The 13,333-nt window shown below is 27.8% G+C and overlaps 3 protein-coding genes across 4 annotated transcripts; 1 reads left to right on the forward strand and 2 right to left on the reverse strand.

Moving 5' to 3' along the window:
• Nucleotides 1-887: 887 nt before the first annotated feature.
• On the reverse strand, nt 888-5,967 carry LOC126839284 (ubiquitin-conjugating enzyme E2 G1). Its single transcript, XM_050574500.1, has 5 exons — nt 5,674-5,967; nt 5,205-5,307; nt 3,501-3,598; nt 3,121-3,442; nt 888-1,516 (listed from the first exon to the last, which is right to left on the reverse strand). The coding sequence occupies exons 1-4, from the start codon at nt 5,717-5,719 to the stop codon at nt 3,186-3,188; spliced, it is 504 nt and encodes a 167-aa protein (XP_050430457.1). The 5' UTR covers nt 5,720-5,967; the 3' UTR covers nt 888-1,516; nt 3,121-3,185.
• Nucleotides 5,968-7,181: 1,214 nt separating this feature from the next.
• Nucleotides 7,182-9,108, reverse strand: LOC126838510 (TAR DNA-binding protein 43-like). Of its 2 annotated transcripts, none has more exons than XM_050573001.1 (5): nt 8,716-9,108; nt 8,492-8,649; nt 8,290-8,427; nt 7,847-8,104; nt 7,182-7,775 (listed from the first exon to the last, which is right to left on the reverse strand). In XM_050573001.1, the coding sequence occupies exons 1-5, from the start codon at nt 8,960-8,962 to the stop codon at nt 7,614-7,616; spliced, it is 963 nt and encodes a 320-aa protein (XP_050428958.1). In that variant the 5' UTR covers nt 8,963-9,108; the 3' UTR covers nt 7,182-7,613. The 2 variants fall into 2 exon arrangements, with proteins under 2 accessions (XP_050428958.1, XP_050428960.1); XM_050573003.1 differs by having other exon boundaries at nt 7,614-7,789.
• A 153-nt stretch (nt 9,109-9,261) lies between these two features.
• Nucleotides 9,262-13,035, forward strand: LOC126838710 (proteasome subunit alpha type-1-like). The gene is made up of 5 exons (XM_050573359.1): nt 9,262-9,408; nt 10,297-10,547; nt 11,956-12,115; nt 12,411-12,620; nt 12,686-13,035. The coding sequence occupies exons 1-5, from the start codon at nt 9,406-9,408 to the stop codon at nt 12,893-12,895; spliced, it is 834 nt and encodes a 277-aa protein (XP_050429316.1). The 5' UTR covers nt 9,262-9,405; the 3' UTR covers nt 12,896-13,035.
• Nucleotides 13,036-13,333: the final 298 nt, after the last annotated feature.

Here is a 13,333-nt window from a genome sequence, read left to right on the forward strand (position 1 = left end):
GGAGTAGTGTATTATTACATCGTATACAATTCAACCGTTACTCGTAAATTAATAAAACATAGTTAAGTTTATTATTATGTGAACAGCTAAAAAAATGGTTCTTGTGACCAAATTGATTTTACAATATTATTAATATTTTACCCAAAATGTTTTGAAACATTTTCTGCATCAGGCAATTGATTAATAAGTCCATGTTATTGGGACATACCTACTATATTAATTCTCAATTATATAAACATCAAATGTTTTAATAACAGACAATGTGTAATGCATGTTGTATTTAAATGCTCCAATTTTATTTCAGGACACATTTTTCTAACTAATTGTAATATCTTTGATTATTGATAAAAATGAAATGTTTGCATTAATTAAATTCTACAAGTTAATTTTACTTACCAATAAACATGGCATAGTAATATTTCTCAATTTTGTCAACGTGTTAATATAAATACAATAAGATTAATTTGCTTACTTGAAATGCCTATGTCACCAAACAGTAAATGCAAATTGGAAAACATGAAGGAGAGAGATAATGGTGCCTAAATAATATGTAAAACGAATGCGGTAATTATAATTAAAATAATTATCTATAATGCCTAATACAATTCAATTAGGATATACAAAAAAGTTAATCATACAATAAGAAAAAATAAATTATAATAATAATATAATATTATGAAGCCGATTCTGAGATTTTTAAATATTTGCAGGTAATCTTGTTTTTTTTTTTTTAAATAAGGGGAAATTGATTAAAATATGTTTAATGTAATTTATAAAACTATTAGTTGCACAATTATCAGTATAAGTTAAGTATGATTAAAAAAAAAAAACTTTACAAATTTGTTATTCATATATTTATTACGAGTAAAAAATGTATCATCAGTCAGTAACCACACATAACTGTATATTATTTATTATTATAATTTTCTTTTTTTACACAATACATTACAACTTATTTTAGATTATTTACACTAGCTGAGAAGACTCGGCACTGTACCCTTGTACAAATATTTAATTGTATTTAAATTAAAATAATACATTTTTTTTTTATTGATTACTTAAACGAATGAGTTTAAAATGAATATATCTACGGCGCAGCATGTAGTAACGGACAGAGTATTAATTGAAGTTAACAAAAAACTGAAACTTCATCATACATAACATATAATTTTAAAGTAAACTAAAGAGAATAAATAATGATCCTGCTAAAATAAATTCACTTGAACACAATGAGGAAAATATAATACTTTGGGCAGACTATTATTTGAATAATGTTAATCATTTTATTGAAAATAATTAGACAAGCTGGTGTTGATTCTATTTGATCGATTTTTTAAAAATAATAACTAATAGTAAAATTATATAATATAATTCATGAAAAATTTATTTGCCTAACTTTTCAAAATACAAATATCAATGATAGTTATTGAATATTTTATTAGGGACTTGAAAAAAAACACTTACATTAAAAATCACATTGTATAAAATGTTGTTTGTTGCTCTAGTTTTTTGTTACCTGAAACATATATCATTTGAAATTATTTGTTTATAAATTACTTTAAAGTTTTTTTTAATTGTATTAGTATCATACAAGTAGAGAGAAATATGTTAGTGAAATAATTTAGTTATACTGTGTATATCTAATGAATAAATATAGTTGGAATTAACAATTATTTACAAATATATTTTATAAATATTTTTATATCGACATTAAGGGTAACATTCAACATCCAAAAAAAGTGCTACTATATGTAAATCTTAAAAAATACAATAATTATCGAATTTATTAATACAGTGCAAAAATTGTATGAAATTAAAAAAATTCAGATTTTATACACTTATCTTTCAGTTTTTGACTTCAAAAACATTTTTATCTAATATTTATAATTTTAATAGGAATCTTCTATTTATATTCAACTTTTTTTTTTTCATTGTTTCAGCTCCTATGGTCATTGGCTTGTTTTGTGTAGGTATGAAACATGGAATGGGTTGCTGCAAAAAAGCCTAGGGGGTACCCATCCAGAATCAAGCAGCAATAATCTTAGCACAGCGTAACCTCAGGTGCAGAGTGACAACTTAAGTAACAACCCCTGTGCCACATCATCCCCCAAATTAATTGAAACGTTTTATACAACGGTTTTGTGAAAATTAAAATACTTGTGGCCCCACTTCTTAGATACCTATAAGTTATATTACATTTCAAATTGAAACTATTAAGAAGTCAGAAGGGGTAGTAAGACTTTTAAGTATTCCTATAAATGAAGATTAACTCAAACTATTATTTATTTTCTCAATATTGTTTAGCTCAATAAATAGAAATAGTTTAATCATTCAAAATATTTATTTACAAATACATGTCATGTTATATATGTTTGTTCGTTGCAGGATCATACATAATTTATCAGCTTTAATTTATTTTTCGAAGAGTACACTCAATTAACTAGAAGAGTTAATAGAAAATCGCACTTTAAAATATTAATTTTAAAATTCATCTTTATATTATATTATATTGTAGTGGTGAACGTTTTCCTTAATAAAAATGCATAAACTTATCTTAATAATACCTTAACATCTTATTATGGCATAAAATGTTGAGTATTTAATGATAGGCTAAATTAAACTTGTTGTTAATGGCTTTGTTCAAACAAACAGAAATTGTTCAAACCTTATTAACTTCAATATCAAAGTTTAAATAATATAGTCTGACATAATTAATTAGTCAATAAAAAAATACTACAGTCCACTTAGTGGCAAAATTGGGGGAGGACAAGCCTTCTGGATTACTTTGAAACATATCAAGATTTATTAACAAGCCCCAGTTAGTCACTTCTGCTTAATACAATAATGGTAAAGGTCAAGAACGCTCAAGATTGTATAGCTAATTGCACCACTAAATGCGAAAACATATTTTTTTTTTTTTAGGATAAACTTTTAAATTACCAGAACAATATTATCCTGTATTTTTTAAATAGTCACACTTTTTAAGTAGTTATTTGGGCAACAAATAGTAGCTAAATTAAGAACTATACAATAAATTAAACCTTATGTTTTTTTTTTTACTGTAAAAAGCTTTTAATATATTATAAAGTAAAATAATATGAAATTAACAACAGTTTTTACCCTGGCATCAATTAATGATTTATATGTTGGTAACACAGTGCATAGAGCAACTGGCAAAGTTGTTATTAGATATCCTCTTGACTTTTACGCACACAACGTGCAACTTTGCGCTTGAATTCTGGATAGTTTTCACGCCAATCTTTAGCAGCATCTACGTTAGCCGGACTTTCATCGTTAGGATCGGCTAACATTGATATTACCGATATTAGTATTGTCTCAACAGTATGCACAGGTAACCAACGTTCACTTGCTTTTTCATAACCCCATTTATCATCGCCAGGTTCATGAAGTATTGATATGCAAACATCACCATTTTTATCGACTAACAAAAATCATTATAGTTTTAAAAATACAATTATACTTTAAAAAAAAAAACTTACTATTAGGATGCCATATTTCTGTAACAAATTTCATTTTTGGAGGCCTTAATGGATATTCTTTTGGAAAGTTTAGATGAGCTTTGAAAAATCCACCTTCACTGTAGACAATAAATTAATATGCAAGTCATATAAGCTGTACGAATAAAATTAAATAAATATACTATTCAGTAAATTCCTAATATTTATTTTTTAATTAAAAAAAAAATATGTACATCACTAATAAGTTAATTAATATTATTAGAACACATCTACTTCAGCGTACATATTTATTAATATATAGACATTTTTGTGCCGATTTTAAACGTATAAAAAATTACTGCACTCAAACAGTTAAAAAGCATGAGCCAAATTGTATTTTTATGTGCTCAGTGAATATTTAGATGGTGCTATGCAGCCTAGCAAGTACAGGTTACCAAATATTTGACACTCGCTCGCTCACACAACGAAAGATATCCTAAGGTGTCTGCCGAACAGTTTGCAAAAATCCATCTACTGACGGGTTTTTTGACACAAACCTAACGCGAACCAAGCCAAATTGGGACAGGCTCTCGATAGGCTCGGTTCGCTAGTGTATATGGCTCTAGATTTATAGCAAGGATACACAAAAAAAAAAGTCACGATGGGTGTGTCGCTGCAGTTGTGATAAATATTATGGTAACTGTAAACAAATATATAACTTTAAAACCACAAGAATCTGGGCATATTTTTTGTAGGTTCAAAGTAATGTAAAAAGTACTAACAAATACAAGCAATTTTGTTTTTTTTAAATAGGATGACTAGTAAATTTATACCTTTAAATTAATAAAATAATTTTATTTAATATGCAACTTAAATTAATGTTTTTTCAAAATAAAATGTTAACAATAATGATAAAAATAAGTATACTCATTTTTATAATATAATAAAGTAGATTAAAAAATAATAGTGTTTTTTATTTAATAAAATATTATAAAAATATTTTAATAAAAAGTAGTTAGTCATTTGATCCGTGACCATTATAAATTTCAAAAATTGTATGAGTATAAATTTAACAAACTTTGGGTTAACATAATTATAGTAATTTTGTATGTTCAAAATATATGTTTAAAAAATCAATGAAACTCTAAATAGGTAATACAAATATAGTTATTTAAAAAAAAATATAAGAGATTTGTTAATAAGACAACAAAAAAGGGTAATGACCTCTATAGTGGGTAAGATTTATGCATTAGTCATAGTTTTAAAAACAGTTTTAAGCAAACAAAGAAAGAGTAGTATCTGGTCATGATGTAAACTAAATATCAAATAGCAAATCCATTTATATGATATTATATATACTATATCAAATAAATTCATTTTTCTGATGCTGGTAACAGGATCGGCTTAGTTAGGGCCGCAAACTTAGCGAGGGTCCCCAGCTATGTTGAAGTCCTAGGGCCCGGGCATTTAATACAATATGTGGGATATGCTAGGGTAAACAACTGTAAAATGATGTAAAATATATCAAATTTAGAGATACAATTGTTTTTAGGGGCCCTTTAAGCGCCAGGCCCAGCACCCTGGCTAGTAATATACTATGTATACTATGTACTAATATACCATATATTTTATTCAACAGATAAGTAAAATGATTATTAAAAATTTTTATGATATTATCATCATGTTGTAATAAAATAATAGAGTACCAAAATTTCATACAAAAACATATTACTGCTAAATACTCACTACAACGTGTCTGGAGGTCCGATGATGAGAACTTCCCATTTGTATATATCGTTGTCATCTATAAGACCAGCAGAAAACCCTTCTACTGGATTCTTGTGTAATTCTAAACAAAGAAAACAACAAAATTCACCAATGATTTCACCTTGAACATTAAACACACTACATTAAACATTAAACCACTTTAGCTGTACTAATTTCCCAACCTCAAAATTTGATTAAAACTAGACGTTCAGAAATGTAAGAATAATAGTTTTTCGTAGATAGAAGAATAGGTCTTTTTTAATTTTCTGAGAAATATGAAAACCGGAACTTTAGAACAAATGGTTAGCACATGACAATTTAATAGTGTTGTAGAGGGCATGATGAAAGTGAAATAAAACAGAAATCGATGTTATAATGTCACCAAAACTTTCAAATTACATGGATAATATCGTAAAACGAATTAACCGCTTTACTGCTAGCTACTTACCAGTAAGTTGTTTTTTTAATAATAGCGCAGACTGTAGTTCTGACATTAAAAATGATTTCTAGCGCTAACTTGTATTAAATATTAAAACTGCAGATATAAAAAACTCGGGATGAGGGTTTTCTACAGTGATGAAAGTAATAAGTATGGAACTCGAGTGAATTTTCTACACTAAAAAAATAACAATAACAATAAAGTATGTTAAATAATAATAAATACTAAATAGAATTTCTAATTGTTGAGTAATGTATCACACAGCAGTCAGCACACGGTACGGCTTTCAGCAGTGCGGCTTATTGGAAATAAATTATCTGAACGGGACTTAGTGCGCAAGCGCCCGTGTCAAAAACCCCCAGTGTGACCACACGATATAAAACGGGTAATTGTGTTTTTCCACTATTCGCAGTTCGGTCGAATCATAGAGAATGTAGACTGTAAAGACTATAAATATATAGTCTTTATAAAGTGTGCAGTGTACAGTGTGCACACCAATTATTACTATAGGCCAATAGCATTGATAGCGCACTTGCCGCCTATAGTGAAAACAGATTATTTAAAATTTTATTCTTTAACCGCAGTGAACACTCATCGCGCATTGTCTATAAAATTCGGATTAAGAGACTACGGTCTTGGGAGTCCTGGCGCTAGGCATCCGCGGGGCTCCCTCAGAAAAATTTGACAAGACAAGACTTGTGTGTGAGGGCAATTGGGATCAGCCGTTAACGCTACTTGAGAGTCTTGTTTTTTAAAAGTAAAAACATTAAGTGTTAGTAAAAAATTATTTTTCTTTTAGCTGTTTAGGATCGGCCACAAAGAGCACAATTTCCAATATTTAAACTAATAAGTTTTGATATTAAATAAATGTTATGGTAAAAATGTTTAAATAACTATTTCATATCCTTCTAAAGTATTAGTAAGATATTAGTTATCAAACCATTGTTCATTCATGTGGTCAATGCATGTCAAGATAATCTTTCTGGTGTATTTATTCAATCATTTCTATAATTAATTATTGTAACTCGGCTCAAAATAAAACCATATACACTAATAAATAAAATGTTATGGACTTTCCAAATACAAGTTATAATTAATATTGTAGAAATTATAAAGTGATCTAAAATATAACGAATTTGTATTTTAGTTTTTCTTTTTAATGTAGACTTAACTATTGTTTATGGTCGAAATAGCATAGGGATTGGAGAAATAAATTAACTCATCTAGTAATATCCCTGGAAAATGGATGTGAATGCTCTTAAAATAGTACTAAAACATCTCATTACTATTAAAACAAAATACTTAAAAGACAGACATATGTGAAAATCAAACATGTTTTTATATTTATAAAGTCATTATTTGTAAATCTATTAGTTTTACATACTAACAATTTTTTATCGATTTTATAATATTGAAAACAATTACACAATTTCTTAACAATGATTTTGATGTACGACGTATAATAAAATAATTTGACACTTTATAGTTGCTTTTGAATAAACACAACAATTAATAGTACAATTATTAGTTGTACATTAAATTTACCTATCCTTAATTTTAATATAGTAACAATATGGTGTATATTATTTTGTATAACACTATAGTCAAAGTAAAACTTATTTATTAAAATCATACCTGGCAAATTAAATAAAAAGTAAAACTTTCAAAATACACAGTATTTATATACAGTAATAACACTCATGTAACACAACAGTTATACATTACAATTGATTAGTTATAAAATTTATAATACTTAACATAATACTTAAATTGATTGTGAAATGAATAAGTATATAGATATTTGTCAAAATATTCAGAATATGAAAAATGAGAATCAGATGAGAAGTATGACTAGGGAGAAAAGACAAGAGAAGGGCACTAATGCCAAGTTGATCATTTTTCATCACAATTTATATAAATTTAATCTTATATAGCATTGGCTCTAATTACTAATTACTGCGGCGTTTCCAGTCATGTACTTTTCCGTACGCCCGATGACTTTGATAGGGAATTGAAGGGGTTTGGTATGTGGCTTGGCTGAGAGCAGCTGCTAACATGCCGTTAGTCAGTAGGTTGCCCATGTACTGTTGTTGGCTGCTAACTTGTTTATCCTATACATAAATGTCTACATCAACATAAATATTATGCAGCTCTTAATTGTTACAGCAGTAATTTTTCTTACCCTATTTTGATCAGACTTTGGATTTGCTTCAGATATATGTAGAGATACTCCTTTAACAATATGATCTTCATCACAAAGACTTTGTGCTACAGAGGCGTCATTGAAGGTAACAAAACCAAATGCTCTGAATGGTTTTGGAATGAATACATCTGTAATCTCACCATATTGTGAGAAGTATTTACTAAGATCAGGCTCACTAATATCTTCAGTGAGACGACCAACAAATATTTTATGAGGAACCTTAGAATAATAGCCTTCCTAAATAAACAAATTGATACCATACTAAAAATTAATAATAAAAAATATCAAAAAGTAATTGGTATTTTATATAATTGTAAATATGTAGTATAAATCAATCAACAGGAAAAAAAAGACACTTAGCAGATTTATACTAAATGAGTAAAATATAAATGACCATATTCATTTTTAAAAATATTATTTACTTTTGAAGCTGGTATTTTGACTTCTACCCAACGATTATTTACATAATGCCGTTGCCCTAGGGCTTTTGCCTGCGAGCTATAATCTTCATAACGTATAAAACCAAAACCTTTGGAGTTCCCTGATATATCTCGTTTAATCTGCAAAGCAAATACATTTAATAATTAATATTTTGTTAAGAAAACTAAAAGTAATCACTATTACCTGAACCATGACTAGTTTTCCAAATTGCTCAAAATAATCTCTCATTTGGATTTCTGAGAGCTGATAAGGTAAACCCAAAACAATTAAATCTGTACAATTCATACTGTGGTAGCCTTTAGACGGCTTAGTGTCAGTCTCTTCTAGTTTTCTTTTGTCACCTTAAGGGAAAATTGAAGAAGAGTTAACTTAGTTATATATTTTTAAACATTCAGTTAATACACTACCTTTTGGATGTACACAATAAAACTTGTGTCCAGCCCAGCTACCTTCTGGTGCATGAAATTTCCCATCATATAGTCTCAGTGCTCTGTAGGGTGAATATGAATCAACACGAAATTTTAAGCCAGTAACTCCAGGAAAATATGCACTTAATGTTGCTGTTGATAGTGTACCATCACTCTCCAAAGGTATCTCCATAAAGTCTTCCCCTTCGCATTCGCATACCGGTATATACTTTTCTACGTTTTCCATAATATATAAATATTACATATATCTGAATTTACTAGTTAAATAATATACAATATCTTTCAATACATTAAATTTCAATAGCTAACAACAAACAAGAAAAAGCAATACAAAATATACAATGTTTATATACTAAATTAGACTATAGAGATACTAGTGTACACATAATATATTACAGGAATCTTTATCAATAGTTATTAACTCAACGGTATTGAATGTAAATAACCGAACATTATTTTGATAGCGTACGTTTGCTACACTGTACACTATATCAACTTTAACCTCAAATAATCCAGTTCAATTCAAAAAGAAAAATAACAAGTCATTTTTAAATTATTAAATTGGAAATTGTTCAACTTAAATTTTGTTAAGTAGTGTTTAACGTTAAACTTTAACGATCTATTTACTTTTCGGTTCTACATAATAAAAGACTCAAACATTACTGCAAAATGGTAAGGTCACAAAAATTGAATTTTTATCTTTTACTTTTTTCAAACAAAGAAAAGCAAAACGTACAAAAAGTTATTAGTTATAATAAATTATAATTCTAATTAATTCTAACTAAATTTCCAAATGTCTATTATAATTTTTATAATTTACTTATTTGCAATATTTCATTAAGATCTAGGTAATCAATAAGATATTTTAATTCTATAGCTTCTAATGGTTGTTGTCCATTAGGAATATCTACTTTAGGATATAAATTTAATAATTGAAAAGGTTTCTCTGGTTTTTTTTAAAAATAAATAACTTTTTTAATAATATGATTTTAAAAGATAGTTGTAATAATTAACTTATTGAATACTTAATAAATGTGTATCTTCTTTAAATTACATTTTATATTTTGGCAAAATCGGTTGTATACAAATTATTTAATATTTGCTGACTCATCCATTAAAATGTACAATTATGATATTCAGGTTTTTATTTTTATATTTATAACTAGTATTCTTTTGTTCATTATAATTGTTGTATATGTGTATTTTAATTTAATAGTATTTAACCACAAGAGGCCTTTAAGTATTTAGTACTTGCAATTTCTGTGATAATAATGTTAATAATGGTTTTCGCTTCAATATTTTTTTGTTACAACAATTAAAGTTTACTACAGTTTGAAATAGTCATTTGTAAATAAAACAACAAACTAATGAAAATAACAACTAAAATAATAACTTAAATTCTTAAAGTAAGTTAGTATAAATAAAAATCAACAAATTTAGCACTTTTTGCATGTAAATGAACTATTGAAAAACTTAATTAAAATAGGAGAAATTGCAATGAGTAAATTGTTATGAGCACCATGTACAGTATCAATTTACCAATTAATTTTTTGTTTTCAGTTTCGAAATCAGTATGATAGTGATGTTACTGTGTGGAGTCCTCAGGGACGACTACATCAAGTTGAATACGCTATGGAAGCTGTTAAATTAGGATCATCGGTCGTTGCATTAAAGAACAGAACACATGCTGCTATTGTTGCTCTTAAACGTGCCCCGAATGAATTGTCAGCTTATCAGAAAAAAATAATACCAGTGGATGATCATATTGGTTTTTCCTTTTCTGGTCTGTTGGCTGATGCTCGAATCTTAAGGTTAGCTATTGTAATAATGTGTTTAGTATTTAGTATTCATTTTAGTATTTACTTTTTAAAAATGAGCAATTATTCAGAAATTTAGTCAGTACTATCTAGAAAATGTATTATACACCACATCATGTTGTGGATTTTTATTAATATCTTTAGTAGCTTAATTTTTACTCCTTTTTTTTTTTATTTTTACTTCATTACAAAAGTAATTAATCAATCTAAAAATTTTTTTTACAAGATACAGTGTTTAATATTACCATTAACTTATGCACAAAATAAATTACATACAATGCTTTTACCGAACCCTTTAATAAATAGGAAGTATGGTGTTCTGTTACCTTTTTAACCTAAGTGTCTTATAAATCTTATACTTTTCATTTGTATTGTTTGTCTATTGACTTATTATTTAATAACAAATGTGTATTATACACTAGGCCGGTTTTTATTTATGAATTTTAAAAATTTCAATGGGCTACGATGCCATTTTGTTCATTACTATGAAAAAAGAATTTAGGTAGAATTTGGTTCTGATAACTCGCCCCTTCACGTGCCGTGTTGAAAATGGCCAAATAGGTAGTTTTATAGTTTTTTGAGTTAAAGTAAAAAATATATATATTGCTTTTAGCATAAAAAGTCAAATTACCTTTATGATCTGTCATTAACACGCTCAACGCCGCCGTTGATACGACTTGCACGTGATGAAAAGCGTTACGCTTTTGTAACACAGTGGGTGGGAATAGGGTTGGGGTTAGGGATGGGAATTGAGATAGGGGTAAAAGATAAGAGATGGGGGTAGGAGATATCAGTAAAATACTATAAATGGAATTGGGTTGGGGATGGGTGTGGGTGTGGGTTGGGTGCATATATGTTGTATTCACAGCGTGTAAATTAGAACTGAACTAAAAGGAATTCAATAATTTAAGAGGTTATATTTTTATGAATTTTTTTAAGCCAGATATTAAACACTAAAATATTAGCCAGAAACTTGATATGTTTTAATATACTAGCCATCTTAGATACTAGAAATCGTTATGGTTATATGGACCCGTAATGCTAAAACATATCCATGATTTAATGTTGTCCCGTGGTGCGGAGAAAATAATTAGGATTTGTTTACTTATAGATCACTAAAAAAATATATTATCAAAAACAAACTCGAAAAACCATAAAGCTACTCTATTTGGCCATTTTCAACCCCCTTAAGGTATGTGAAGGGGGTGAGTTATGAGAACCAAATCCTACCTAAATTATTTTTTCATAGTGATGAACAAAATGACGAGGTAGCCCATTGAAAAACTTTAAAAAAAAATTCTTCATCTGCGATTAAAGACCACCTTATTATACACAATATATGTATTTCCAATGTGATATGCAAATAATAAATATAATAGATATTTTTTATATTTTTTTTTAGCAAGTTCATGAGATCTGAATGTGCATCACACAAATTTGCTCATGGCGATAATGTTCCTGTATCTAGATTGATGACAAAAGTTGGTAATAGGATGCAATTGTGTACTCAACGTTACGACAAACGACCTTATGGTGTAGGTCTCCTGGTTGCAGGCTATGATGTAAGTGACACATGACCTTAATTAGAGTAATGAGAATCAAAATAGTACAAGTGATAATTTCATCCATAACTAGTTCTATATCATAAATTATTATCAACAGACACTTTTTCATGCTATATTTAATTGAAAACATTTCCTATAAGATTATATTCACTAAAATATAGTTTTGCTCTTTTTAAAATCATTATAAATATCACTGTATCCCTTTGATTCTCATCACTGGAATCATTGTTTATTAATTTTATATAGTATGTAAAATATTGAACATTTAAGATTTGTTATGTTTTTATATTAGGATAACGGACCTCATATTTATCAAACTTGTCCATCTGCAAATTATACTGATTGTAAAGCTATGGCTATCGGTTCCCGATCACAGAGTGCTCGAACGTATTTAGAAAGAAATTTAGATGCATTTAAAGACTCATCTCTAGAGGAATTGTTAAAACATGGTATGAGGGCTTTGAGAGACACTTTGCCAAATGATGTCAATCTAACATCAAAGGTACATGACTTGGGCTTTTCAATTTTCAGGTTTATTAACTAAGTTTATTGTTTTTTTTTTCATAGAATGTTTCAATTGCTGTTGTTGGTAAAAATCAGTTGTTTGAAATTTATGATGAGGAAAAAACACAAACAAAATTATCATTGATTGAAGGTGAAGAAAGAAGGGCGCCTCCTCCCTCGAGCGAGTCATCAGGGAGTGCACCTCAGCCCCCACAAGATGGACCTGAAGGACCACAAGATCCTATACCAGCAGTGGCAATGGAAACTGAATAATGAGTAGTTTGATAATTATAACAATAAAAATATAAAACATTTTTTTTTTATTTATACAAAAATTTTGGTTAAAGAAAAACATTTATTAAGATATGTATACTCAATATATTTTAAACAAATAAAAACAACACTTATCAACATTTAACAATGTAAACTTTGGTTTATTCTACAATACAGTACTATTCTACGGTACAGTAACAGTATTCTATTAATTATTTATTTACAGTAATCCCTAATGCTAGAAAATATGCAATGTTATTTTTTATAGTATATATCCAGTTATCACATTTTATTATAGATAAAAAAGTTGGCTAGGTACTCAAAAAAATCTTGAAGTAACATTTGTGCAATATTATATTAAATAATTAATTTGTATAAAAATAAAAATCGGGATAATAATGTTTCTTTGAACAATTTGTAATGACAATATTGCAATGA

This window comes from Adelges cooleyi, unplaced genomic scaffold (genome assembly GCF_023614345.1).
Source record: "Adelges cooleyi isolate 19-005CV unplaced genomic scaffold, UGA_ACOO_1.1 ACOO_flye_CR_arks_rails_tigmint_CR_PRNA_30, whole genome shotgun sequence".
Classification (NCBI taxonomy): Eukaryota; Metazoa; Arthropoda; class Insecta; order Hemiptera; family Adelgidae; genus Adelges; species Adelges cooleyi.

Excerpts from the sequence above, each read along its gene's own strand:
- LOC126839284 (XM_050574500.1), bottom strand. The coding sequence starts at position 5,719 with ATGTCAGAACTACAGTCTGCGCTATTATTAAAAAAACAACTTACTG. Across the intron at positions 5,308-5,673 it reads ATTAAAAAAACAACTTACTG|AATTACACAAGAATCCAGTA; the intron begins GTAAGTAGCTAG and ends TTCTTTGTTTAG. Across the intron at positions 3,599-5,204 it reads GGACCTCCAGACACGTTGTA|TGAAGGTGGATTTTTCAAAG; the intron begins GTGAGTATTTAG and ends TATTGTCTACAG.
- LOC126838510 (XM_050573001.1), bottom strand. The coding sequence starts at position 8,962 with ATGGAAAACGTAGAAAAGTATATACCGGTATGCGAATGCGAAGGGGAA. Across the intron at positions 8,650-8,715 it reads TTATTGTGTACATCCAAAAG|GTGACAAAAGAAAACTAGAA; the intron begins GTAGTGTATTAA and ends TTTTCCCTTAAG. Across the intron at positions 8,428-8,491 it reads GAAAACTAGTCATGGTTCAG|ATTAAACGAGATATATCAGG; the intron begins GTAATAGTGATT and ends TTTGCTTTGCAG.
- LOC126838710 (XM_050573359.1), top strand. Across the intron at positions 12,116-12,410 it reads TCCTGGTTGCAGGCTATGAT|GATAACGGACCTCATATTTA; the intron begins GTAAGTGACACA and ends TTTTTATATTAG. Across the intron at positions 12,621-12,685 it reads ATGTCAATCTAACATCAAAG|AATGTTTCAATTGCTGTTGT; the intron begins GTACATGACTTG and ends TTTTTTTCATAG.